Below are 27,171 nucleotides of genomic sequence, written 5' to 3' on the forward strand. Positions count from 1 at the left end.
ACCCTCAATAGAGTTGTTCCTAATTTACCTGGGACAAAAAGTGAGATAAGCTACTTGATTTTGGGCAAATATCCTTGGTAATAAAGAATGAAAGGGAGGACTAGAGGATGAGTGTGATAAATAAAAGGAATGTTTAGCGAAGTTTCCCATAGGGTACCAGCAGCTGTCTCTAGCTTGGATATTCAGCTGCTCATCTGAGAGAGTTATCTGGCTGTTGTGACAGCTCATCATCACTTTGCTGAGCAACATCTGTCAGTTCTTTACCTTAATCTCCCCTCACACAAGAAAAAACTTTCACTTAATCTAGTTACTTTTTATGCACGTAACTATGGGTTCATAACAGAAATAAAATGGCAAAAAAAAGAACTGATTAACATTTACACAATAAGAGCTGAACACGTACATCTATATTACTTGGTAAGGCCCCCAGTCTATCAAGGCCATATGGAGTAATATAGCTTTGCTTACTGTAGTAAATCAAAAAAAACCAAACCACATAATTCCCAAACTCCACAAGCATTTACACTTTCAAGGTCTCATTTCTTTGGAAGGCTGGCTACCAGCTCATATCCCTGCAATTTAAGTTGGTTAGAAAGCTATCTACGGAAGATTTGTATTTATACTACACCTATTTCTTGTTGCACTCTTCTGGGGATGCCAGAGATGGTTTTCCTCCTCCTCAACTTTCGTCTCCGCTGTAGTACAGATTGTGAATGAACAAGAGAGCAGCGTATACTAGCCTCTCTGTCAAAACCAACTCCTGCAACCCATAAATAGGTCTCATTAGCCTTTAGAAATAGTAAACAAATTTTCATGGCTGGAACACAGTGGAGGTATGTGAGCTTGGATTAAGCCTGTGAATAAACATAAGGGAGCCCTTATGTAGCTCTTATGTAAATTATATCACAGTATATCACAGTTTTACATCTAATTTCAGCTCCCTCTCAGCAGCCTGGTCTGCCAAAAATAACAGAAGGAGTAAAAAAAAAAAAAAGGAAAGAAAAGAAAAGAAAATCAGAAAGGAAAATGAGAGTTGAGAGCTCTTGGTAACAGGCCATCTTTCTTACAGCTATTTATCCATCTGCCATAGGGACAATGACAGTAACTTGTCTGCAGAGAGTAATCTGTTCAGCTATAGTCTGACTTATTTTAAGCAACTAAATGTAAGAAAACAATTTAAGGTTATAATGCCATATTGCAGTAGTTGGGCGCTTTTTAGGAGACCAATATGGCAAAGGGGCTGACATTTCAAAAAGGAAGGAGACAGCTAAAATGGGGCCAAGTCCCCATGCAAGTTTAGAGAGCATTCTTCGGGATGATGACACATGTCCAAGGATGACATAAACAGGCAGCTGTTACTTATTTGCACGCATCGGTAAGTGGTCTGATTTTTGCAAGAGCTCAGCACAAGGTGGGATGGGTGGGAGTCCGCTCTGGGAATCAGGTCATGCAGTCAATCAAAACCCTCAGTTTGGATTTAGGAGCCCAAGTTCACCGGCACATTTACTTATGATCAGTCATACAGCAGAGGTGAAAATTCCTCATTTTCTTTATGTTTCCATAGCATGAGCACAGGGAACTGTCTTTCACTTTGTTTTTTACAGAGCGTTGTCAAAAATAAAGTTAAAAGGAGGCCCACAAGAAGATAAGTGCCCATCTGTGCTGGCTTTTTGCACAACTGTACAATCACACTCTCTAAAGTTGTCAAGGGACAGGTTGGAAAAAATATGCCAGGTCCATAAAAACATTAACATAAGGATCGCTGGTACAGTGGTTTGTAATCTTAAGAAAAACGAACAAACTAAACCGAACAAAAGGAAAAAAAATCCTGATAAGAAGCTCTATTTTAATAGCGTATAATTATAGAAAACATAATTATACACAGACATACACATACATATTACACTACATAACAATGTAAAACATTAAAAAGTAACTTTCTTGTAAAAGTTCTTCTTGAAATCTACTACAGTGAAATAGAGGCTTCAGACAGATGTCCTGTAACCACCAATGCCCCTGGAATAAGCAGAGGAAGAACTTTCTTTAATATGGAATGCAAGTGCCATAAACTCCAACAACAGTCATTTTCAAAGAAGTGAACATTTCTCAGGGTTGGGAGAAGCTTAAAAAACAAAAACAGAGAACTGAAAGCAAACTCTTTGAAACAAAAATTCAATCAGCATCATTGCTGGTTTTCCAGCAACTGTGAGTAGCCGAACATGCTCTGTGTGCCAGACGCACGGGGGTCGTCTCCGAGAGGAAAGTGGAAGAGGGTATATCCTCCCCGTGACGCATACAAATTATTCCCATTAGTGCTAATGAGAATGATACACATAAACATCCAGAAGATTACATACCATTCTTGATCTGTAAAACTGATCAGTGGAAATTTGGTTCCAATGTATGGCGGGTAGAGTCTAGGCAAAAAGGGCTATTACTGGAAAAGTTAACATTGGTCCCAGACCTAACACTCCTCTGACCTGCACTAGGTGATGTTAGCCATGTGAGAAAGCCTACACCTGTTAGGGTCCTATACTGCACTTAGAGAGAGCATCATTTTAATGCCAGAGCCCCTCGGTTGGGGGCTGAAGCTGGACTGTGGACATACAGCCCTTCTCCATACCGCAGTGAACACTGCTGCCTGTCTTGCAGGAAGGTCGGGCCCTGCTGGTGGACATGGGAAAGAGCAATGGGATGTGAGGGGCTGTGACCTCCCCCAGCCCCCCAGTTACTGGAAAACCAGAATTAAATACAAATATTTTCTCTGGGGAATGAAAGCTCCCTGCTTTTTTTTTTTTTTTTTTTTTCTGACTGTTGATATTCAAGTCTATAACCGTGGAAGTCAGCCCACTTTATGCTCTTACATTAATCAAAACTTGATGCGAAATATTATTGAGGGAAACTCAGATCAACTTTATGTTTACCATAGCCCTCTGGAAGGAGAGAAAGAGAAAAAGAGAAAAACAGCCTGATTTTTGAGTCTGGAAATAAGTCATCTGTCACATTTAACAAGTGATATAACTCCTGCTTCTATAAACAAATTCTCCTTCAAATAAATCTAGCCAAATGTATCCAAATGTTGTATAAGTAAAAGAAAATGCCATTACTATACCTTCAGCATAGCTGCATGTAAAGAGATCTCAGAGCGATGGTTTACATGCTACACAGTCAAGCCTCACATGCTTAAAGCACTGCAAATAGTAGCCTACATTCTCTATTTTCTCTTCTCCTGCTACACATGATAATCATATGATTAATTTCAGTGACTTTCTTCATTATTTCAGGCAGCTACATTCAAAAAGTTATTTGAGGTCTTTGTAAATACAGACTGTAGGTTATATACACAACACAAGTACATTGTTTACACAGTGAACGAGTGTTACGCTACACTGTATAGCATGACTCTGAAAATATGGGCCAAATTAATCCCAGACGCAGCTCCAGTGACTCCAGCGGCCACGCATGAGGGATGAATTTAGCCCACTGTCTTCCAGAAACTAAATCCTCAAGCTAGAGTCTTAGCCCCCAGACTGCACAATCTTGTGACTTCAAATAAATTAAACAAAATAAGTACTTGACCTCCCTTGAACCATGCAATAAATACGAAAAGAAATAGAAGAGATTTGTACCAGTGACATTGATGGGGATAATGCAAGAAGATATCACTTGGGCATCTTGTTTCATTTTCTCCTCTGGAGTTGGGAGAGGTAGTGCTTTACTCCAATTGGTTTGTTTATCCAGTGTAGAAGGGATATTATGTATTGGATTTTTCGGCCTCTGCCCTAACATGACATCTGTATCTTCGTCCTCTGGTGGATGGGACTGCAAATGAATACATTCAAAATCAGTGTCTCCCACTCAGGCACACAAGGCTAATTTTGAAACAAAGCAGACACACAGAGCAGAAATCAATTACAGGGATACAAGGAGGAACCGTTCTAGCTCAGTCACACAGCACAAGCTATTCTCCAATGGAAAAACAACATCCTGCTAATAGGAGAAAAATACCTCAATGTCCTGCGTAATTAGAGTAACACTTACAGGATATCTCCTCCGTCAGAAGGGGCATGTCCTGCACTCCTGGGTAGCCATTGCAGGTGTGCCCTCAATTACCATCAGCATTAGACGCGTGGGCTCCCATTTGCACCCGCAATCTTTTGAACACCTCAGTCTGCTGATTACCAGTGAAGACTGGCCCTGTGTAACCCATTCATTTGAGGAGAAGCATCAGAAGGCCTAAGGTTTTAAAGAAGACGCCTCCGTACTTCAGCAACCCGTTTGCATTTCATTTTTACAAACTCAGACCATGAGCAGAGCGAAGTCACAACTAGCCAGCAGGTCGGTGCTGGGGAGTAGCAGACATTAACAGTGCCAGGGTGAGGGGTCAGTGGCCAAAGAGAAGAGTAGCCACCACCAGAAGAAATTAAAAGGGTAATTTTGAAACCACGCACATTTTTACAGCATGTTACAAGAAGCACTAGATATGGAAGATAAAGAAATTCAGAGAAAAGTAAACTGTGTGGAAGAAACACAGGTGGTTTGGTTTGTTTTTGAAGAAATAACAGATCCCCCAACAACACCTCGTCTTGCAAAGCCACTATAATTTCATCTAGTAAAAGAAAATAAATTAAGCATCTTTCCATGTGGTGCTGGCTACCAACTCAGGTTTTGGGCTCTCTTTGTTTGCAAAAAAAAAAAAGAAAGTTTCTGTTTTGTTTGGAAGGGATGGAGGGGAGAAACACTTACCTTTTTCTGCCTAATTTCCCTCCCTTTTTCCATTAATACATTCTTCCGTGAGCTGTGAGAACTCTTCAACCACCTCGGGACGTCTGTCTGCCTCTCAGTTTTTTAAAAATGAAGCACAATCCCTTTCATTCTGGCTTCTTCAGTCTCAAATTCCCAGCTGCTTAACTACCAGCCTTCCCCCTCACGCCTGCCATTTACACTTCATTTGCCAGTTTTAGTTTCGATAGCGAACACGGTGAAGATACAATATTGCTCTCCATCTCCTTGGCAGGGCGTTGAGCGGGTGGGTGTTGAACACGGCAGGATCTCGCCCGGGCTGCCATTGTACTTGTGCCATTCCGCCGCCCAGGCTCCTCACAAATCCCAGGGGAATTAAGCACCTCAGGCTTGCCAAACAGCATTTACGCCCCAGCCCCAAAAGCATTTAAGATCTTAACTCGGCAGCTACCGTTTAAACTGTCGGAGGGCACTTACTTACCTCGCCAGCATCACCTCCCGCTGCACCCCCAGGCCTCAGACAAGGCACGCTTCCTCCTCCTCCCGCCCGCACAAAACCCCCTTTTCCCACGTAGGATTTCAGTCAAACATCGCAGCTTGCTTTCTGCCTGCAGCTTTTGTGCTGAGCCCCAGCAAACGTGAATAGCTCATATAAACTTCGAGCACAAAAGACTTTGTTTCCTAGGTAACTCCCCCCCCCAAAAAAAAAAGAAAAAAAGTTTGGTGCATGCATGCAAGAAAACCAAACCCTTGCACACACGCACGGACACACACAAACACACACAGAGGCTGCATTTGTTGCCGATTCCTCCCCTGGATGACAATGAAGCTCTGGACAAAGCAGGAGAAGTGACCCTGGCTGCCAGAGCTCCTCCTCTCCAGACAGTGGCATCACCAAATGGCCAGAGAATAAACACCCACTGTCGTGTTGGCATTGCCTAAGCAGTTTCTTACCATTTAGGAAATTAAAAAAAAAAAAAACACGAAGAAAAACGGCTGTTTCAAAAACATTGCGAGAGAATTAAATACAATTGATAATTATATTGAATCTGTCCCGGTTCACACCCTTTAAAGGAGGCGATAGGAGGAGGTGGCCTCGTGGCCACGAGCTCCTGAAAGCCATCCGAGGTGAAGAATGAAAGTAGGGGGAGAAAAAAGTCATTATTTTGTCTTACTGACAAGAGAAAAAACAGAAAAGGCTTTTTTTTTTTTTTTTTTTTAGCATGGTAAAGTTAGCAAGTGAAAAGCAAGCAAGAAAGGTTGGGAGCTGGAAGGGAGAGTGAGTGAGACAGAGCTGTTAGTTGAGGATTGCTTGTTTTTCCAGTACCTTTCTACTCCAAGGGGTCATGTGGCAACACTCAATTGGGGAGGGCGAACGGGTGCTGTTAAACTATAAATGTGAAATGTAAAAAAAAAAAAAAAAGAAAATTAAAATTAAAAACACACACAAAACGTTTCTGGTAAAAACACATCATTTTTATCTGGATAAACTAGGATCAGAGGCAAAACAAGCTGAGGTTTCCACGCTGTTTCTTATGGATGGGTTTGTTCCCCAGAACAAACTACTTCTCTACAAAATGCAGCTCAAGCAACTATACCCACTGAGTGGTTTGGACCCCTGTGCAGTCTGTGCTGATTTTGCTTACTTAGATTAGACAAAAACTGCAGTGAAATTGGTTCAACCTCCTTGTACAGACATGCTTAAATTGTCCCAAGAATGCCTTGTATTGATTTGGTAACGCAAACTGTGTACTGCCTGGAGCTGAAGCATCGCAAGGTACTTATCCAATTACATTATATATTATCTATTTCACAATATAAAGGACATTTTTTGCATGAGGTATTTAAGCAATGGATATAAATAATGGTAGTCCTGAGGGTGATTTTTCAAATAAATTGACTGCTAAGGTTTTCTGATGTTATCATTACATCTCTAAGGTTGCAATCATTGTGTCAGGATGACAACAGCCAATTGGCTTTTTGTCACTTTTTATAACGCTTGAAAGGACAAACAGCGACGCCCATGATGTCCTGGGTCTCACAGCATCCCTGCACTTCTGAAATCCTCATCTGGCAGAAACTCTGGTTTGTTTGTTGCAATGTCCTTTTTTCAAAAACAGGAACTGTAGGATGACTTCTTTTGAAATAGGGAATAAAACAAAAAAAGGAGATAAAGAAAACAGGTCTGTTGGTCACACTGGATAGCTCTAGCATGTGTTTCTCAGTGGAGGTTATTATCTCCCCCTGCAGTAGTTAGCAGACCTGACAAATAATCTTATGAACATTTTTCTTCCCAGTCATTATCAACACCATTGTGATAGATGAACAACAAACATCAGTTTGAAAGACTTTGCATTATATGGTCTCCTCTCAAAAGAAAAGTTGCAATGAGTCTCAAAAGGCCTAATTCTCCATCTTGTCCTACTCTGTTCCTAGATGTACAACACTTCCTGCTTTGCTCTAGTCCCATGTGCAGGACTAAAACCAAAGGCAGCCTCCAAGTGCCCATAAGCCTTACAGGAGAGCAGAGTGGGGACATCAAAAAAGGACTGTTCCCAGTTAACATTTCCAGCAGCTTAAGTTTCTACCCAGGTCAATGCAAAACCAGTTCTCCCAAGCAGGGAAAAGTCCTGATCACAGAACAAATTCTTCTGTTCATGCAACAAAGGCTGTGGAGGTACTGAATACATCAACCAGTTCAGTCTACTTTTTAGATACACAAGCATGATTTCACCCTTGGTCCTCCAGATGAGCTTCCAGTCGCCTACTCTAAGCAGACTGACTGCAGCTAATGGGATCGGGGTTTGAACTGAAATTCAGCTTTCCCATGGAAGGTGTCAGACGATCTCTGGTGGGTGTTGAGACAGGGGAATGCAAATGCTGCTGAGGTGGCAAGACTTCAGGATATGAAAATCCTTGCAATGCCCCACAAAAGTGTATGATGGTCCTAGTCAGTGCACAAGGAGAAGAGGACAGGAGGGACCTCCTGCCCCAAGCTCCAATCACAGCTATATGCACAAGCTGCTCAGGGCAAACCTCCCAGGAGAAACAGCGGGACCTTGACTTTGGCTTCGGAGAAAGTTGTGTGGGCTACAGCTGACACAAGCAAGGTCTGGCTACCCTTCTGTCCTGTTGGTGCAGGGCTTTCCTACCAACCCCATGTGCTGCTCTGCCTGATGCCTCCAAAAAAACACCCACCCAGTCACATGTATCTACAGCTATCATTTGATGTGTTGAAGTCTCAGGTCCCTGTTTAAACACAGCAGGACAAAGTTCCTTGGTTAAGTTCCTACCATGAAGAGGTAGGACAAAAATGGAGGTAACCAGCAAAATTTTCAGCTCCTGCTGTCACAGCTGTGCTCCTGGGAAAGCTGGTGCCACTGCTACCTGACCAAAGGGTCCTGAGGTCACCTACTGTCTGTTCCCATGTGGTGGCTGCTGCCAGGCAGCCAAGGCACGCTGAGATATAGCAGCAGCCTCAACATTTTGACACCTCCATACTGGGGGAGAGAGAGCTGCCATTCTTCAAATGTCCTCATTCACTCAGAAGACCAGAATCTAAATGTCCTGGGTAAACACATAATTAAGCAAGAAATTATTATATACCCAGGGCTGTTCTGATCTGATGGGCAAAACACAGGCAGTTTTCAAAGTGAATTTATTTTGTGTGGGTGTGCTTGGCAAACAGCAACAGTGATAATCTGTTAAATACAAAGCCAGAATACTTTAAATAGGCATTTTTCTTTAATGGGCTAAGATTGCTTTGAAACCAAGCTAGTGCATAAATGCTTGAATAGGGATGTATTCTGCAATCACTGACAAATGTGAGCAGCTTTATTTTCTGAGATATCCCATCAACTTCAGTTGCAGAGGTGCTATTGTGCTCATGAAAATGCTTTGCAGCAAAAATCTTGGTTGCATGTGCATGTGATCTTATTTCTCAGTGCACTTCATCTCTTCAATGTGAAAGCCTTCAGTTTCTGTGCACTACAATCAGATGTCCAAGCCTGAATAAGTCAACAAGGCTTCCCCTACACAGAAAGAGAAAGGGGCTTTGCCACAGAGCAGTTCAGCTCACCTTCCTTCAGCACCTAATTTGAGGTGAGATGTAGCACCCCTGAAAACTCTCCCCACTGATTTTAGGAAAAGCCTTGTGTCACTTGCCTATGTCAGGACACACTATTCACCCTTTTAGCAAATGAAAATCTGGCACTCCATCGGTGCAGTGACAAAGAAGCAATTTAGCAGTCGACAGCCTTGCCAGCCTGGCAATTTATGGGCCTGCCTCACTTACTGTCCCAGAGCTGGGATCTGGAGAAGGTAATGAATGGGCCAATAAGATGGTAAAAATACCATTTAAGCTCCTCTTCTGTTTTCTATCCCCCAAACCTCTGAGATGCTACTGTTGTTTGGGATCTTCAAAATATAATGGAAGACTAGTGCAAGAAGCATCATTTGCATTAAATCATGTACCTTACTTATAGCAACAGCATTACAGGAGATACTGGGATTTCAAAGTTAGTGCACAGGGCATATTGAGTATAGTGCAATGGCAAGGGGAAAAACATAAACCTAAGAATAAACTAATTTTTCTTCAGGCAATTAAAGATGTCTTCAGAATGCTAAAGCCTCATTAAGAGCATTTATCCTCAACATGTTTATCAAATTTAGGCATGGCTGAGTTGATTCCTTTCTCCTCAACCATGTTTGACCATGTAGGCAAGGAACTAACTCGCAAGGCATCTCGGTGGCTGAGTGACAGCCCCAGCAGCACAGGGCTGGTGCTGGCAGCACCAACGCAGCCTTGGTGAGGGCAGGAGGTGGCTAGCAGGACAGCAGTGATCTCCAGAGGATTATTTTTTATGCCTGCCACCCAAAAGTTGCAGCTAATAAAAAGCATAAGGGATCAATATTATTTCTGACTTCAGGCTTCTGTGGCACTAGGTGACGGAAATTTCCTTCCCAGGACAACCTTATGAATAAAGCAGGTGATATTCACCCGAGCAGATCATTAGCATGAGGCTTCAGTGTCTGCAGGCTTCATGTGTAGTCTGTTTCCAACAGCAGACAGAACATTTGCAGGATGCTTTCACCCTACGTGAGCACAGAAATAATATGTACTTATTAATTGTACATCCTGATATGGTGTTTGAAAGCAAACGTTCAAATACTGGAAAGGTAACATGTAGAATAAGTGCAAACTAGTGTTTAATCCCACATTCATGTGAGCTGAGTACTGACTCCTTCTGTGGCACTGGGTGAAACCTCCCGGTCTCCTGTTTCTCTGCCTGTAAAACAGAGAGCCTGCTGCTTCATTAACTCGCAAGAAAATGGTATTGATTGGTATGGTGGAAAAATTAAAGGTCTGGTAAAATGAGAAGAAATACTAATAAAAGGTTAGCAGCTTTCCAGTGTTTTCAGAGCACAGTTGACTACTTAATTAGGAATTAACATTCACACCTATACAGCAGCTTTCTTATGCAGTCAACTGATGCTGAAGAGAAAGCAACGGGAATATTTCTGACTCTGCTATTTGTGCTGCAAAACACAGCCCTGCTCATAATGTTTATATTTCAGTACGTTTCATTTTCCTCCAGTTTCTGTTTTATCTGCTTGTAGGTGTTTTCTTCTTCTTTTTTTTTTTTGAGCATCACAAATGTGATCAGTTAGAGTACTGACATTCCTTTAACGATTAATGTACTGATCTAATGTTTTGACATGGTAAAGACAAAGAAAAGACATGTTTTCTGACAGAAGTCACACCACACATGGCATTCCAGCAGACAAAGGTACAAAATAATCATCCCATGATACAGGGTAGTAGGTATTACGTTTATTGCACAAATAGTGCTATACAAGTTCATTCTAATGAATAATGCCAGGTAGGTTTTATTTCTGACAGCTACAGGCAGTGTTTTCACACAGAAACTGTATAGCCCAACCTGTGCCCGGCCTTTAACTCAGTTATTTTTTTTCTTTGGCTTTGTATAGCTTCAGTACGAAACTATGTGAAAGTTAGTACATTCAGTTGTGTTTCCCTTTGCTGTACAAAGCATCCTAAGGCAGAACACAGGGAATATTTTTTTAAGTGGCAGGGAAGTGGAGTAGAATTACCTGATGCATTATTTTCTCTTCACATTTGCTCTAGCTGAGGTCTCAGGGAGAGGCAAAGCCTGACTGGAAAACAACCTCCTGCGTCTTGTCCCTTAGATTTCTGCTCAGATTGTAATTCCGAACAACCTGACACTGAACTTTGTGTGATTGTGAGTGTCATTTTCCAAATATTATGTGTTCCTCACTTTCTCTTCCTTGTTTTATTTTAACAGCTGTGCTACAAGGGTGTTGAGAAAGTGTGGCCCCATGACATCCTGAACTTGAGCACTGAGATTTTGCAGCCTGACTGGATGGACTTGGGAAAACCAGAGAAAGAAAAAAATGCATAGAAAATGAGAGAGAAGGCTGAAATGCAGTTGGAATGACACAGCATCTTCACACTCAGTGACTGGCCTCAGCAGTGCTACAGGCAGGGTTGTCATGGGAACAAGCGTAAGGAATATTTCCCTCATTTTCCCAAGTTCATACCTTACTCGTACTCACCTCAGATTTTTTTTTTTCCATTGGCAAAAATGCCTGAATGAATGATACTTATAAATGTGTTTGGTTCTATAGTTCTTCTGTGTAGAGAGAGAGACTAAGTATGCTAGAGTTTTTCAGCTTTAAAAATGAATGACTGGAATGGATAGGAAACTAAAATCATGTCTGCAAAACCAGAAGGGGCATAGATAAAGGAAATAGGGAATCAGAGCTCACTGTTTCTCACAGGCTAAGAACTAGAAGAGATGTGATGAAATTACGAGGCATCAGGAAACAATTAAAAGATTCATTTTCATACGGATTATTGAAGTCACTGTCACAGGATGTGGTTGAGGCCAAAGGTGTAAATTTGCTAAAAAAACAAATGAAACAAGTCTCAAAATCAATGCAGAAAGGTTCTTTGTTGGCTATTCTATGTTTGATCACTGGCTCAAGAGTTCTGTAACAAATTTCTGTATGAAACTGGAAGGACAAATCATGCAACAATAAATGGCATAAACCAAGCCCTGTTCTTATACTCCCTCCTGAAGGATCCCCTTCTGGGCTGTGGGTTAATCGGGCCTTTCGTCAGACAAATCAGGACAGTTCCTGCAACAAGAGCAAACTGTAAAGCTAACTCCAAACTTGTCTTGCCTGAGACACAAAAGGTCCTGTGTCATTTCTAGTTCTTTACTTCTTCTCCATGACAAAGTAACATTGTGATGGAACAGTACAAAACACCCCTCCACACCCATTTACACTGGCATTAGTCGCTTTGGGCTTGAATTCATTTGGCCTTTCTTGGAATTTGTAGGAGTTTACCATCTTTCTACTTGTAAACATAGTCATGCTTTGAAGTGGCTGATTTTCTCTAGCTTTACTATACAATAATATACAATATTCGCAAGGTGTTTGGAAAAGCTCATAACCACCTAATTGATAGCAATATAAACAGTAGTCAAAATGTACTAAGATGGAAGTCTTGGCTGGTCTAGACATAGGTGACCTGTTTGGCAGTATCTCTCAGTAGTGATAGTTCTCCCAGTCCTCACAGTGGTAGTGGGAAGATTTTTTTCAAAATCAAGCCACTTATTTTATGCCTTTAACTTAGAGATGCCGTTTGGAAAAGTCAGATCCTATACTTTTTAAAAAATTCCCAGGTTTTAACTGATCACTTTCTGAATTCATAAGAAACAAAGAAGGGGGCATTTATTGTTTAATATTGTGTTCACCAGCACCTTTCCAATGCATCAGGAAAGTGGCATACAGAACACACTGCTATACCACAAATAAAAATTCTTGTGGGATTTAACATCTTTAGTTCATTGACGAATAGATGATACAATTGACTGGAATCAGACATCAAACATTACCAACAGCCTCTGAAGCAGATACACATTTGCAGATGTCAAAGAACTTATGCCAAAAAGAGCAAGCTAGCCAATAACAGCATTTTCAACTTTCTTTTGTAATTATATCATTAAGTCATGATGGTTGGCAGAATATCAATTAGCTATTCATTGTTGCAGTGTCTTGTAAAAATCTCTGATTAACCTTCTGCCAGACAGAGCATTCATGTGCAGCTTCATTTTGCCTTGTTCTCTCTTTTTGCAGTTGCTCCACGAACAAAAAGTTCTCTAAAAAATGGGCCAAGGCACTTTGAAGTACTCTGGCCTTGGAGTATTTGCAGTTACCAAAGCAGAACATTGCCCAGTGCCTTGAAATCGATAGGATGACAACCCTCAAAGAGCTCTGGTTTGTTCATCCTTAGGGGAACACTGAACCTGGTCAACTTCCAATAAAAGGCCCAATATGGGTGGGCAAAAAGCTTAATATTCTCTCTCTTGAAAAGAAAAAGGTGGACTTGCTGATAAAGCCAAGACATCTGCCTTCAGCATGACTTAATTTTGCCAGCTAATACAGGTGTCAGAGGGTTGCTCACTGTTTATTATTTTGTGTTCCACAGATGGAAGTAATGTCTAAAACACACTGGTTGTTTTCCAAACACAGCAAAGATTCAGGCCTTTCCCCACTGAGCATACAATTTCAAAAGACATGCCTTGTTCCCCACCTGGTTCTAAGAGAGCTTTATGTTCAATATACTGTCCAAACTATTGTCTGTAACTAGTTCTGATCCATAGCATGGGGTCACAGCTCCTTTACCTTTCAGTGAGTATACTAGCACTAGCTTTGAGGATGACATATCAAGTCTGTTTCTCCTTTCTGTCTTGGAACTCTTTTGTATGCTGTCCCTTAACATCAAGGTATCTTCTTTCAGTTGAAACATAAGGCCTGAAAATTTAACCAGTTCAAAGCCTGCAGTGATGGTGATGCTTTCCTTGAAATTATCTAGGTAAGCAGCCAAAAAGCCAGAATAGTCAAACTAATGAAAACCTTAACATGCACTTCATGCTCTCAAATGAGAAACAAAACTCTTCCTCTTTTCCTGTGGACTGGCGAGATGATGTTTTGGTCCCTGGACAAGTGCTTTGCACTGTGACCCCTTTACCATTACAGTGCTTCCATATGATTAATATAACATGTTGGGATGAATGTACTTGGATTTTTAAGCTAAGTAAATGACTAGTAGTTACACACTTATAATGTGCTCATTTGTGTAGCATCACTGTAGTTGCCACTGTCCCTGTACCTGGAGATGCAGGACAAATCTATCCTTACACTAATGGCTGGCACTAGACATGGGCATTGCTTAAAAGTCAAATCCAGGTCTGACTTGTGGAGTTTAAAATGGTTTGAGGAATGCAATGACTTTTAACACAGGGTAGAATGTAACTACTATGACCCTTTCATGGGTCAAACACCCAGAGCCACAGTGGTACCCAAGTCCTGCTGAAAACAGTGGGAAACCAATCAGAGTTAAACTTTTGGATCTGGTACACTTCCTTGAACAACGATAAATACCATATTGTCAACACTAACTTGATTTCAAATTAGTGCAGCAGTGGCAAGTCAGCACAGACACCCAGGACCAGATCTTCAGCTAGTTTTCCCACTTGGCTGGCTGCAGGGACATGTGTGAGACATGAACCATCTGAAAAAAATGCACGGAGGTGGACTATGCGGAACAGGACCATTGCCCATTTATATGTGGAAACTGTCATTCCTTGTAGCTGGAGAAGTGCTGCTGGGTCTGTCTGTCTGTCTGTCTATCTATCTATCTATCTATCTATGTGAACTTCAAGCCAGCACTCAAAGCCCTTGAGTTTTTGTCTCCTGGCAATGCTAATGCCAGGGCTGAAATTACAGCATTTACTGAAATTACAGGAGGGTCCTGGAAGTGCTGCCTAAAGCAGGAGTGGAGAATGTGAAGGAGTGTGTGAATGAGAACATATGTGTGCTGGCCATGTGTGAAAATAAGAGGTTTCTCAATGGAAACATCCACCCTGGGGCTGGCTGCTGGAAGCTGTGACCCGAGTTACGCTGCCGACAATCTTTAAGGTCAGCTGTGTTGTACCTGCATGGGCTGGGGGTGAGGAGGTCACTTGTGAAGCACTGTCATGCTTAGGTCCCACCATGCTAATAACGTGCTAGTGTGCGATAGCTGCAGTGAAAGACTTACTGGTAGGAAGTGCCGGTCCTTTATCGTTTGCTTCTTTTGACTGCAGATTGCAGGGAATGGAGGAAACGGGGGAGCCACCACAGCGATGGGGCCTTGGACTTTTTGCTCTCTGTTATCACCTCGGCTTTGATGTTCTGTTTTGGAGGAGAAGGAAGACATGAGTCTTTCAGAGTTGTAAAAACATATAAATGTCTCTTTTAACAGCACAACAGAGACATGAACAGGACATGGACTCCAAAGATGAAGGTCCTTCTCCACTGACCATGATCCCTGTTGCAACTGAAGAGGACAAGTACTCACCAGACATCCAAGCCTCTGGAAGAACAACACTCACACAACACACCTCAGTGTGTGCACTAAACTTGAATTGTCCCCAAATTGGATTTATACCCTTTATCTCAGTGATAAAGGAGCTATTTTCTAGGCACCTGGGTCCTGAGGCCTGATTCCCGATGTGAACCTGCAGCTCCTGTTGGCCTGAAACACTGAGATGCAGTAACTCCTGAGCTCTACCCATATAAAATACACCTCTCTGAGGAGAAAAAAGGAAACACAGCCCCGCGTAGGATTTCTTTCCCTGGCTGCACAGCAGCACCAGGTCCTGGGCTCTGGCTTGACGTCATGAAGGTTGTTGCAGCAGTAGTTCTGTGTTCTGGTATGGAGATCATCCTGGAAAAGTCAAGATCTCTCCACCTCAGGCCCAGAGGAGCCTTCCTTCACCAACAGCTCAAAATATTCAGTCCTCTTCCACCATCACTCCCAAGTCTCTGAAACCTTCCATGTCATCGAGGGAATGCTCATGGACTTCCCCTCCCTAATTTTAGATGACAGTCAGATAATAACTCTTTGCATGGAGTGCTGCTGGAAGGGGATGATGGATTCACCTGATGTACATAGTCATGGTCCAGCCGAAAACGTTTGTTACTAGCATAGCTGTTTTCTCATCTAACATTTACTTGTAATTACTCCTGGCTAAACAGATAAAGAGAATGACATTCTGATAGAAGAAATAGTTGAGACACAAAAAACATGTTTAAGGTAAATTTCAGACTATAATTTCACTCCAATACATTCAGTTATTTGGAAAATAAAATAAAGCAGCACACGACAAGCTGCCTGCTGAACCTGCACAGCTGCTGTTAAACACGGGGGACGGGAAGCTGCCAAAACTGAGATTTGTAGCTTGAAAATGATGAGGCATTTTCTGACAGCTGCCTCCCTGTGCTGCTGTCAGAATTTCTCCTGCCCACAAGATGGCAGGCAGAGATCAGCCTGCTCCTGGGACAACTGCAAAGCAGAGCTGCTGAGAACAGAAAAGCCAACTTCTGCTCTACTCCAGCACTACTCTGATTGCAATTCAGCTGTATCACTCTTTGCAGTGCTGTGAAGACATACTGCACCCTCAGTGTGTTCTTGAGCTAAGATCTGTACAAAGGTTCAAATGCAGTAATTAATTGGAATGCTTTATCCAGCTAACAGATGCTCTGCAGATCTGAGTAATCGATTATTATTATAACCTGATAACAGTAATAAATGAGCAAGGCAATGACAGCTGATGGTGCAAAGCAATTCCAACACAGGAGGCTGCTGCTGAACATTTTACGGGTGACCTGCATGGATTTTCTCCTTCCATATCTCTCAGAAGAAAGACAGGCTTGTTTGCCTACTTCTACTTGCTTCTGGTAAGAATTTTTTCTTTGTTAGGTTCCCAGTGAAAACTGACCTTTCCCCATCTTTTGCCTTCCCTGTAGTGTGCTGTTGTAGGGGCATTCAGATGTTTGTGCCTAGCAAATTCCCTTCGTGGCAGGGATCCAGGAGCCTGGTTGTGACCTTGATTGCTCCCACTTTGCTCTGGTTTTGAGGAGACAGGTCTCTCCTGTTTGCCAGGCAATGCCAGGAGGTGTTCCTTGGTCTTGGGAGGGGACACCTGCCCTACCCTTCCAAGCTGTTTGGGGTATCACCTGGCTTTCAGCTGTCACCCTTGAAGGATGCACATTTCTTCCAGTATCATGCTTAGAAACCCCACGCAGACAGCTCAGTTTCTGTGGAGACTCTGTAATACCCCTGGGCTCCAGTTTCAGCCCTTGGGAAGTTAAATCTTGTCTGTCCTGGAGCTGAGGCATTGTTTAACATCTGTGTAGCAGAGGGAGACACGATGGCCTTGTTCATACACTCAGTACCTCCATCCTTTTAGGGCTGGAGCATGAATTTGCACACACTTAAAATTCAGACATATCCACTTTAATAGAAAAAACATTTAAACAATGAATTTAAAATGGAAAATAAAAAGTCCTTTTCAGCTCTACTCAAGTAAGCATAGAAAAGCCAAAAGAGGGCACAAACCTCTTCTAATGCTAGAATTTCTTCAGATCTATTTCTTAGCCTGAGTACCTAAGTCCCAGTGGAGACCAGTGCCCACAGCCCTGTGCCTGTGCCTGAGCACCCCACTGCTGCCCAGAGGGGACCATGGAGAGGTGTCACATGCATGGAGCTGGAGTGAGAAGCAGCACCTACCTCTGCGCAAGGCTCGCAGGTGCTGCTTGGCGTGGTGGTGCAGCTCCTCCACGCAAGGAGGTCTGGTGGAGGGGAGGAAGATGTTTCTTTGCTGATGCCAAGGTGCTCGGTAATAGACACTCAGTTTGCTCTCTGCATCCAGGTTGGAGACAGCTGTAGGATAAAAACAGAATACAGGGTAAGACTCCTAGCCTCTCTTATATCAACCTAGCTGAAAAGAAAAGGCTCTCGCTTGGAAGACCAGTGCTAAGAACTGGCACTAGTGATGATACAGCACCTCTCCTCCCACCAAATCAGAGCAACCATTATCTTCTTCGTATTTCCATACCACATTATACCATTTAGCCTTTAGACAATGCCCTTTTGCCAGACTGAAAATAGCTCTCTGGAGGCAATGCTACTATATCGATGTGAAATACATGGACTAAAGGGATAATCATTTTATAGGCAGCAAAATGAAAATGAAAAGAAGCTGCGCAACCTTACCACAGTGATGTTTCAAGCAAGAGCAGAGGGCGGAATAGGTCTCTCATTTACCTTTTCTCCTGCCAATATGCTCTTTCACTACATTGTGTTATGCACGACTAATTTCTGACACAGGTTGCTAGCCCATTGCCTTCCAGGGTGTAATGACTGAGATTAACTGCCCACCCTGCCGAGTGACTTTAACTGTCACCTATCAAAAGAGGTTCCCTTAATACACAGGGACTTCTGAGGGACAGGAACACTTTAGTTCCTCCACAGAGAAATCCCAGAAGTCTGCCTCTGAAAGTTAAATGAACCGAGTCCACTAAAGGTCTGAGAGAATTTCTCAGGGGAGATGTTCCTAACCTCAGCGTATGCAGGAGACAGATTTCCAAGGGCCAAAGCAGGAAAGGAGAGCTATGAGGGGTGCCAGGGCTCTGCTGTGGCTGGCAGAGCAGAGCAGGCTTGTTACACCTGTGCTCATCAACTTATGTAAAGCAGCAAGAGCACAGGGCATGTCCTCAAGCTACAGCACTGGGCTTGCTCCTACTTCTACAGAATCACAGAATGTCCTTAGTTGGAAGGGACCCACAAGGATCATGGAGTCCAACTCCTGTCCCTGCATATGACAACCCCACAGTTCACACCGTGTGTCTTAGGGCATTGTCCAGTCTCTTCTTGAACACTGCCAGGCTTGGGGCCGTGACACCTCCCTGGGGAGGCTGTTCCAGTGCTCCACCACCCTCTGGGGGAAGAACCTTTTCCTCATGTCCAACCTAAACCTCCCCTGGCACATCTTCCTGACATTCCCTCGGGTTCTGTCATGGGTCACTAACGAGAAGAGATCAGCCCCTGTCCCTCTTCCTCCCCTTGTGAGGCAGCTGTAGACTGAGATGAGGTGTCTCCTCAGTCTCCCCTTCTCCAGGCTGAACAAAGGCATCAATACAGTCTCTCCAGTCATCTCCTCTTCTAATGCCAAAGAGCTGCTGCACCTGTTTTGCTTACAGGACAAGGCAGTGCGATGCCGGTAAGGTCCCTCACACACAGGAGGAAGGGTAGTGGAGGTGCCTCCTGGAGTTCCCTTCCGAGCAGGGAGCTAAACAGCCAGCGTGCCTTGGGTTGATGCCTCAACCAGCCATGTACTCCTCTCCTTTGCCCTCATCTCTCTCAAGCAGGGCAGTACACCCTGGCCCTGCTCTCCCTAGCATATCCCCTCTCTGGCAAGAGGTGGCTTCAATCTCAACACAGTCCTGTGCAGTGCTGATGGCCAGAGCACTCCTACCCGGAGACCATTACCAGGGATTTGCAACTCTGTGTTAGAGACCCAGCCTGTGTGCCAGCCCCCTCCTCCAGAACCTGCCTTGCTCACTGAGATGATGGGTATTTTGTGTCTGGGCTCCTCCCTTACATTGTTTTTATTGCTCCAAGCAAGTGCATCCCCCAGCCGTTGTCCAGCAGGGCCACCACCACTTCCACAAGAGAAGAAGGGACATTCTGCTGTTATGAAACACCACCAAGAGGGAGGCTAAGCCAGAGAAAGGGGTTGGGACAGAACATCTGCAGCAGTATGTTGTGTCCAATCAAGGAAATAGCAAATTTCAGGGCTCTCTCCCATCTACTTTCAATGCATTTGCGCTCTCCAATCTTCAGCAGTAGTTGCCCTTTTTTGAAGGGGAGTCAGTGCAACATGTCAGAGAGCTGCTCGGAGGTTTTGCCCTTTCTGGTTTTGTTGCTTTCTTTGATGCAAAACAACATTCACGTGGGCCAAAGGCATACCAGCGTGCTTTGTATAGAAAAACAAACGGGGAAAGTACTGTAGGAAAAAAAGGACGAAGCAAACACAAAGGGAGAAATCCAGGAACCATGCTGCCATGTGTGGGATGCTATTCTTTAATAAGAAAAAAAATCCAGTTCACAAAACTTTGTGGGTGTCAGGATGAAAGTGGTGGTATAATATGGTGATAGACCTGCTGAAGTTCAGGTTCTCAGAGCTTCAGCACCACTGAAGGGACCTCAAACTCTCTGTCCAGTAGGCAGCCTTACTTTGCTTCTCAGTGGGTTTTTGCAGGTGGGTTTCACTCTATGTTTGTAGTGCTGCTCTATGCAACTGGCCACGGTGTCAGTGCAAGGAACAGCATCAGGGTGAGAAAAAAAAAGATTGATAGTGGGGGTGTCTGTAGTATGAATGACAGCAACCTCTAGGTGTTCATAATGAGGATTTACTTACTAAATGATAGACACTGTAATAACGTAATGTTGCCAAATCTCAAGCAGAGCTTTTGATAGCTTGTCTGTCTGTCACCACTGCAGTAGGTGAATATCTCACCATCATTAGCTGATTTTCATATTTCCTTTACCCCTTGGGGGCAAGGAAGCACTATGTCTATTTTACAGACAACATACTGAAACACAAAATAAAGTGCCTCGATCCTGTTCTGAGCTGCACCGCCTCCTTGGGAAGCTCATCTCAGGACAAAAATTTACAAGTGATAGTAATGATACCCCACCCATTCTTTATATCGCTGAGGATATGTGATATTCATGATCACAAATTGTACCCTGGAGGCTAATGAAATGGCAGGCACAAGCAGTTCCTTCCTACTCCCAGAAAAAAATCTGTCTAGACTGCAGCTCTAGTAGTTCTCTGTGATGAAGCTCAGTAAGAGAGTGGAAAGTTTTACCTACCTGTCAAATGTTCACATGTTTCATTAGACTAGAATAGATTTTGCTGCAAAATTTAACTTGTAGAAAGCTCTTCTCACTTTGGCAGCAGTGTTTCACAAATAAGAAGAGTGGGAGTTGGGTTACTACACTTTGTGTGAGACTTAAAAATGAAACCTAGCTAAAACAATTCTACTACACACTTACAGTTGTAGACACACATTGCTCTTCAGAGATACTACTAAAATAGCATGACCTCTTAGCCATCCAAGTCTCCCTTAGCTGGCAAACCTGGCAGAGCTGTGCATAGTGCTGTACCAAAAGAAAAATAAAGCACAAATACATTGCTTATCTTCAAATGATAGGGCACTAAGAAGCTTCCAGTACCCTGTGCCATGGCCCCAGCCAGTGCACATCCAAACCTTCTCACCTTCTCCTGCAGTAACTCTGAATTGCTGTGTCGGAGAATACGCCCCACTAATACCAAGAAACCAGAAATATTGCACAATACACAGAACAGAACAGTCCTGTAGAATACTTAAAGGCAGAGTGGATTTTCTAGACAGTCCAGAATACAAACTAAAAGAGCTGGTGAAAAAGCTGCAAGGGGATGAATATTCTCAGCCTGTGGTGGGGGAGGAGCTCAGAGGGAGGCAGAAGCACTGGGTAGGGTAGAGGACAATGCTGGCCCAAGGACAAATAAGTATAAACCCACCACAAACGCAATTAGGCTGGATGTTCGAAGAACAACATCCCAACCTCAGGGCAGAGAAGCTCTAGAAAAACTTCCCGGTGAAGAGAAAGAGAGAGAAAGAAGCTCACTGTTAAATGAGTGAGCCTGCACCCTTTCTGAAGGGGATTTCCAGATGTGATTGTCTGCCAAAAGTGGGACCCGCTTCTACTTCGTTCCTTGCACATTGTCCTTTGCACCATTGCTGGGAGCTGAAGCCAGAGGATGCAACCACAGGAGTGGACTGTGGGCTTTCAGGACCACTGAACATCTGATTTTCTGCACAGGGCTGCATCTCTCATCTCCACTAAAAGTAAAAAAAGCCATCCTTGTGGCAAGGTTATTCAAAGACCACTGGGCTGAGATCCAGAAGACCTGTTCAGTCAAAGCTTCGCCATCTACCTCTGCTAAGAGCCTGAGTTAAATATCCACACTCCCTATGCCTCAGTCCTGTGAAATGGGAATCAAGTATCTCTTCCAGCCAGCAGTTCCCTTCACTCGGTGTTTTACTCCGCAGGCTGTTTTCACAGTGCTGAACCTGCATGTGGCTGTAGCCCCTCAGCATCATCATAACATGCATAATAAATAAAGCAATACAGAAACTGTAAAGCCACAGTCTTTAAATTATTAACCGCTGGACACCAAACTGAATGAGAAAAAGCAGCCTGTACAGATACAGGAAATGCTGCATTTCAGGCATCAGACATGGATTGTTAATATATTTTTAGTGTGCACTTTGATCAATTTAGAATATACAAGTGAATCATATGAACTATCATGTTCATTTCATTCCTGAGTTAAAGTAATTGTTTTTTTGGTCTTGTGGGATGACAAAATGACAAGAGACCATTTAAACGGATTCCCCATTACATTCTGTGGCTCCATTAACATTGGCTGGTTTCCTGACAGCCAATGTCAAACAGACATACACTAATAGCTGTTCTCATGAGAAGATTTTTGACGGTTTCCAAACAGCTGTTTCATTGAAGTTGATCATATTTATCATTTATAGACCGTTCTTGTCTTCATATCCCCTCATACATGCTCCCTACCTCATTTAGCAAAGCAGAAAAAAGATCCTGCTGTGGCAGAGCTGGATGTGGATGCTTGAAGGTTGTGCAGCTTTCGTGCACTCAGGCGTGGTTGTTCTAATAATAACACCACAAAGGCCAAGCAAGATTTCTGCTCTATTTACTTGATAGATGCAGGGGTTTCCCCCCCCAACTCCGTCTGCTTCTCTAGATGCTTACCTCCCCCACTCAAGCTCCTTCTGTTTCTCAAGTTTTTATTATTTCTTTCTGTATTATAGTTGCCATAAGTTGTGGGGGGCAGGCACGGGAATGGGGAGGGAAAGATAATTTCCTATGCTTCCTCATTCAAAGAGAAAACATGATTTAGTGTAAAGTGTGAAGAAGTGTGGAGCCTGGAGGCGATCTGAGTGGCAAGCAAGGAAGGTGCTTACTTGCTAAGGGACAGAGCCCAGAGCCACCACAACCTGAACTCCTGCACAAGCATGGCTGAACCAGCAGCTGCTGAATCCTGATTAAAGTATCTGGATTCCAAGAGACAAAACCCACAATTTAAAAGGATCAGACTAGCAAATAAGCCTTTTTCAGAGCCCAGTTGCTCTTATGAGAGGCTCTAATGACCCAGGCACTGTGCAGGAGGAAGAGGAGCTGGGGGCTGTGCACCCACCTCTTCTTCCTGCTGTGCTGCAGGGATGCAGGATGCTCTGCAAGGCTGCTGTGGCCACCAGCACCATGCCAGGACCTGCTTGGGGAGCCCTTCTCCTCTAGTGTTAACATGCTTGAGCTGTCATGTTAGCAAATGCCATTTTTTTCTAGCCATTTCAGGTTTTTTTGTGAAAGTCAGCATAATAGGAAAGACGTATGTTCACACAGCTTTGAATAAACAGGCCTATGCGAGCAGCAGCAGCAGGGTTCAACCTGATCCAACTTCCACACCTATTGCCCAGGTCAGCAGTGAGTTACTGCTAAGTTTGTGTGCAAAACATTGCAAGAAAATTAATTCTGAGGAAAACCAGATTATCCCAAAGACTAGGCAGCCTGGCAACACATCCAACTCCATCATGCATTTTAGTGCATAAATTTTTCATTGAGGCAAGTGCTGAGTCTGATGTGAATTTTATTTATAGCCCTGAATGTCTCAGACGTATTCTTCCCCCAAGTACTCGTGTCTTTGCTGTAATACCCAGGGGGTTTAAGCCTACAAAGCTGATAAAAATCTACAGTCGCTCCTCCACCGTACATGTCCCACATTTTGTGCAACGCATCAGCAAGCTCAGTACTTTCAAAGCAGCTCCCTCTGTGTCTGCTGCTTCACAGGGATGCCATGGAGGGTGTTGGGACTTACCCAGCAGGATGCCTCTCACATAAGACCCTCAATCCTCAGTGAAATAGAAAACTGCATACCCAAACCCCTGTCTCCTTTTCCTTGCCACTCTTGTGCATCTTTGGGATTTTTTCAGCATCTTAATGGGATTCCCCCATCCTTGGTCACATCTTTTGGTTTTGCTTTCCTGGCGGACTCTGACGTCCATGAGGGCACTGTTCAGTGCAGACATTTCCCTTTCAGTCCTTGCAGCGCACACCGTCACAGGGCTATGGGTGATTGATGCCCCATTTCAGGTGGTCTGCTCCTTGGTTACTTCTCTCTGGGAGCCCAAAACCTGGTTTATAATGCCTTTGCACATCATTATATCTTATTCTTGCTATTATCAAGGCAGAAACCAAAATTATTTCTGAGTATTTTTTGCACTGAACAACTTGAGTCCAGGATGGATACGAGGAGCAAACTCCAGTGCCTTAGGCCTCAAGACATGGTTTGGGTGACCGATCTGGAGCTGAAGCCTGGATCACCACATCTCCCCTGCCACTGGCAATCACACATTCAAATCAAAGCCAGTGCAACTGCGTCTGCACGGGCTGCAGCTGCCCTCCAGACAAACAGGAGGGGAGACATGACAAAACAAGTTAAGGCTTTAGCTGCATGTGGGCAATAACATGAGCACAATTATTATTCTGTTCTGCGCTCATGGATGGACCATTTAGCAAATTTTTCAAACTCAAGCAAAAAGGCAGAAGCCTCACCGGCAGCAGGAACTGTTGAGAAAGACCATGATCTTTTATGCTCTTTGTATTGTTTTATTTCTTGCCAATATGATGAAACTTCTCACATTTCAGCCATGGTTTCTGTGACATTTTCTGCCTCCCTTTATGCCACACATATGGAAATAACAGCTATTCAGGAGGAAAAGTGGACAAGTGGACAAAACTCTATGTCTACTCAGTGTTCAGTTATCTAGAGAGATTAAAAAACTGGAAAACATATGATTTGGATGCCATTTCAATGTGCAGATCCTTGAATTTTGCATTCACCTGGTGTGCAATTAACTGGCACAAGAACAGACATAATTCAAGAGGGCTGGGAAGTGTGCGGTTCTTATACATGTAAGGAGATCAGGATGTTAAGCAATATGCATTTATGTGAAGAGTACCACACGCTAATCCCATTCTTGGCTTTGTTGCTTTCAGTCACCGCTGGTGGCGTTTGAACATATTAATTGCTTTCCCTAACTTGGTCAAATAAGATACAGCAGCCAGAATGGGACTTGATATTTCAAAGCTGTCACGGCAGGAGAGACAATAACCTCCCAGAAATACACAGTATTTTGTACATTCAAGCCTTTATTCCTATGAAGTTTCTCTAGCCAGTGATTTCTTCCTCTCCTTTTATTTCTGTTCTCTGGTCTATGTTTTACATGGCCTCCAAGAGTGGCTGGGCGAGAAATAGCTTTATGCTTTCAGCTACAAAATACTGGCAAATGTAGCCACAGACAGCAGTTTTCTGTTGGAGGGTTTCATTAGTGGAGTTGCCCTTCTCACTCGTGAGAGGTGAATGGCATTTTTATTTTAGGTGCACGTGTCTACATATTATATAATACATATCCATGAATATGTGCAATTGTGCGTTCACCCCCACCCCATCACACCCAGCTCTGTAGCAAAGAAATCTCCCTCAGTGCACATCTCTTCTAATGCATGGTGACAGAAAGCTCTGGATAGAGCGCAACATACTTATATTTTAACAAACATCTGAAATGTTCAATAATGTATGTGTAGCCATGGTGTTTCCATGGTCCTTGTTCAGTCAGAGATGTCAGGAAGCCCATCAGGGAAAGCAGGTTAGTAAGCAAAAAAAGAAACCACCAATAGGGTCAGACTTTATTCCCAGGGCAGCTGAAGATACAGGACTAGCCAAAAGTTTCCTCAGTTGTGTATTTGTATGCATGAAATTAAACATTTAATCCAATTCTACAGCTTCAGAGACCACAACCCAGCTGGGAAGTAATTCATGCCCCACCTAAGTGAGTGGAAGCGATACAAAAGGCAGCATTGGTGTTGCCTGCAGGGCAATGGGAAAGAAGGCAGACAACATGGGAGTCCTGCTGGGCAAGCTTGAGGTTGTTGTTACGTCAACTATTCTGCAGGATGAGTCCATATTCATTTCAGCTTGCTGCCATGCTCCATGAGAAAACAAAACAGCTAATTAGCCAGTAAAACACTGAAAGCATAAGCAATGTTAAAGAAAAATGCTGAACCAAACTAATTTAAGGTTACTGGACCTAATGGTAAGGATGGATTGTTATAGCAAGGATGATATGACATCACACACATGCATATACATACACGTTTGTGTGTACTCACCCCAGAGCATGTAACTGAAATCAGTGTTTCAAGAGAGCCCTTTCAATCCTACATGCTTAATTAGTTGAAAACACTTCTTTCAGTCTGGCACACTTTCAGTGCTTGTCAATGCATATTTCTTCCCATGTTGACCCTTCACATTACTCCCACTCTCAATACACAGCAAGATAAAGTCTCTTATCTCTGGCATTGTAGTGTGTGGCCTCTATAAAACACTTTGTTAGCACGCTTTTAGACATCCTTTGCAATTCTCCCTCACTGCTCTGCTATTTTTCCCCTGTACTGACTCAGCCCAAATTACTATTAAGCTTGCTGGAGTTGCTCCAACAGGTCACCATAATGCTCTCCTTTTTATCACAGAGAAGTGTGTGGTTCACTGTGATGTTACTCTCAGATCAGTCACCCTGATTTCACATGCCAGCACTCAGGAACAAAGCTTTACAAAATTAATTTACTGTTCTACCTACCTTCGTTAATCCTTACCTTCAGGAACTTGCAAAAAAACCCACCCTCACATTTCCCAGCTTATAGACATTTTTGTGATACGTAAAATAGTGTTTTGGCAGCAGTTTTCATAGAATCATAGAATCATTTCAGTTGGAAGAGACCCTCAGGATCATCGAGTCCAACCATAATGTAACCTAACTCTAGCACTAAACCATGTCCCTAAGAATCTCATCTAAATGCCTTTTAAAAACCTCCAGGGATGGTGATTCCACCACTTCCCTGGGCAGCCTGTTTCAGTGCCTGACAACCCTTTCTGTGAAGAAATTTTTCCTCATATCCAATCTAAACCTCCCCTGGTGCAACTTGAGGCCATTTCCTCTTGTCCTATCACTTGCTACCTGGGAGAACAGACCAACCCGCTCTGTGCTACAACCTCCTTTCAGGTAGTTGTAGACAGTGATCAGGTCTCCCATCGGCCTCCTTTTCTCCAGGCTGAACAGCCCCAGTTCCCTCAGCTGTTCCTCATCAGACTTGTGCTCCAGGCCCCTCACCAGCGTCGCTGCCCTGCTCTGAACTCTCTCCAGCATCTCAATGTCCTTCTTATGATAAGAGACCCAAAACTGAACACAGGATTCAAGGTGGGGCCTCACCAGTGCCGAGTACAGTGGCACAATCACTTCCCTAGTCCTGCTGGCCCCACAAGCCAGGATGGTGCTGGCCTTTTGGCCACC

General features: G+C 43.4%; 1 protein-coding gene across 6 annotated transcripts in view; it reads right to left on the reverse strand.

Moving 5' to 3' along the window:
• The window catches only part of NHS (NHS actin remodeling regulator), a 262,192-nt gene that overhangs the window by 9,044 nt on the left and 225,977 nt on the right, over window positions 1–27,171 (reverse strand). For 3 of the 6 annotated variants that reach the window (XM_065857834.2, XM_071812655.1, XM_071812659.1), the window contains exons 2-6: window positions 17,411–17,563; window positions 14,897–15,030; window positions 6,071–6,133; window positions 3,630–3,822; window positions 629–760 (exon numbers count right to left, since the gene is read on the reverse strand). In XM_065857834.2, the coding sequence (XP_065713906.1) occupies window positions 629–760; window positions 3,630–3,822; window positions 6,071–6,133; window positions 14,897–15,030; window positions 17,411–17,563 (675 nt within the window). The other 3 variants (XM_071812648.1, XM_071812674.1, XM_065857837.2) reach the window with 3 other exon arrangements.

This window comes from Patagioenas fasciata, chromosome 1 (genome assembly GCF_037038585.1).
Source record: "Patagioenas fasciata isolate bPatFas1 chromosome 1, bPatFas1.hap1, whole genome shotgun sequence".
Taxonomy (NCBI): Eukaryota; Metazoa; Chordata; class Aves; order Columbiformes; family Columbidae; genus Patagioenas; species Patagioenas fasciata.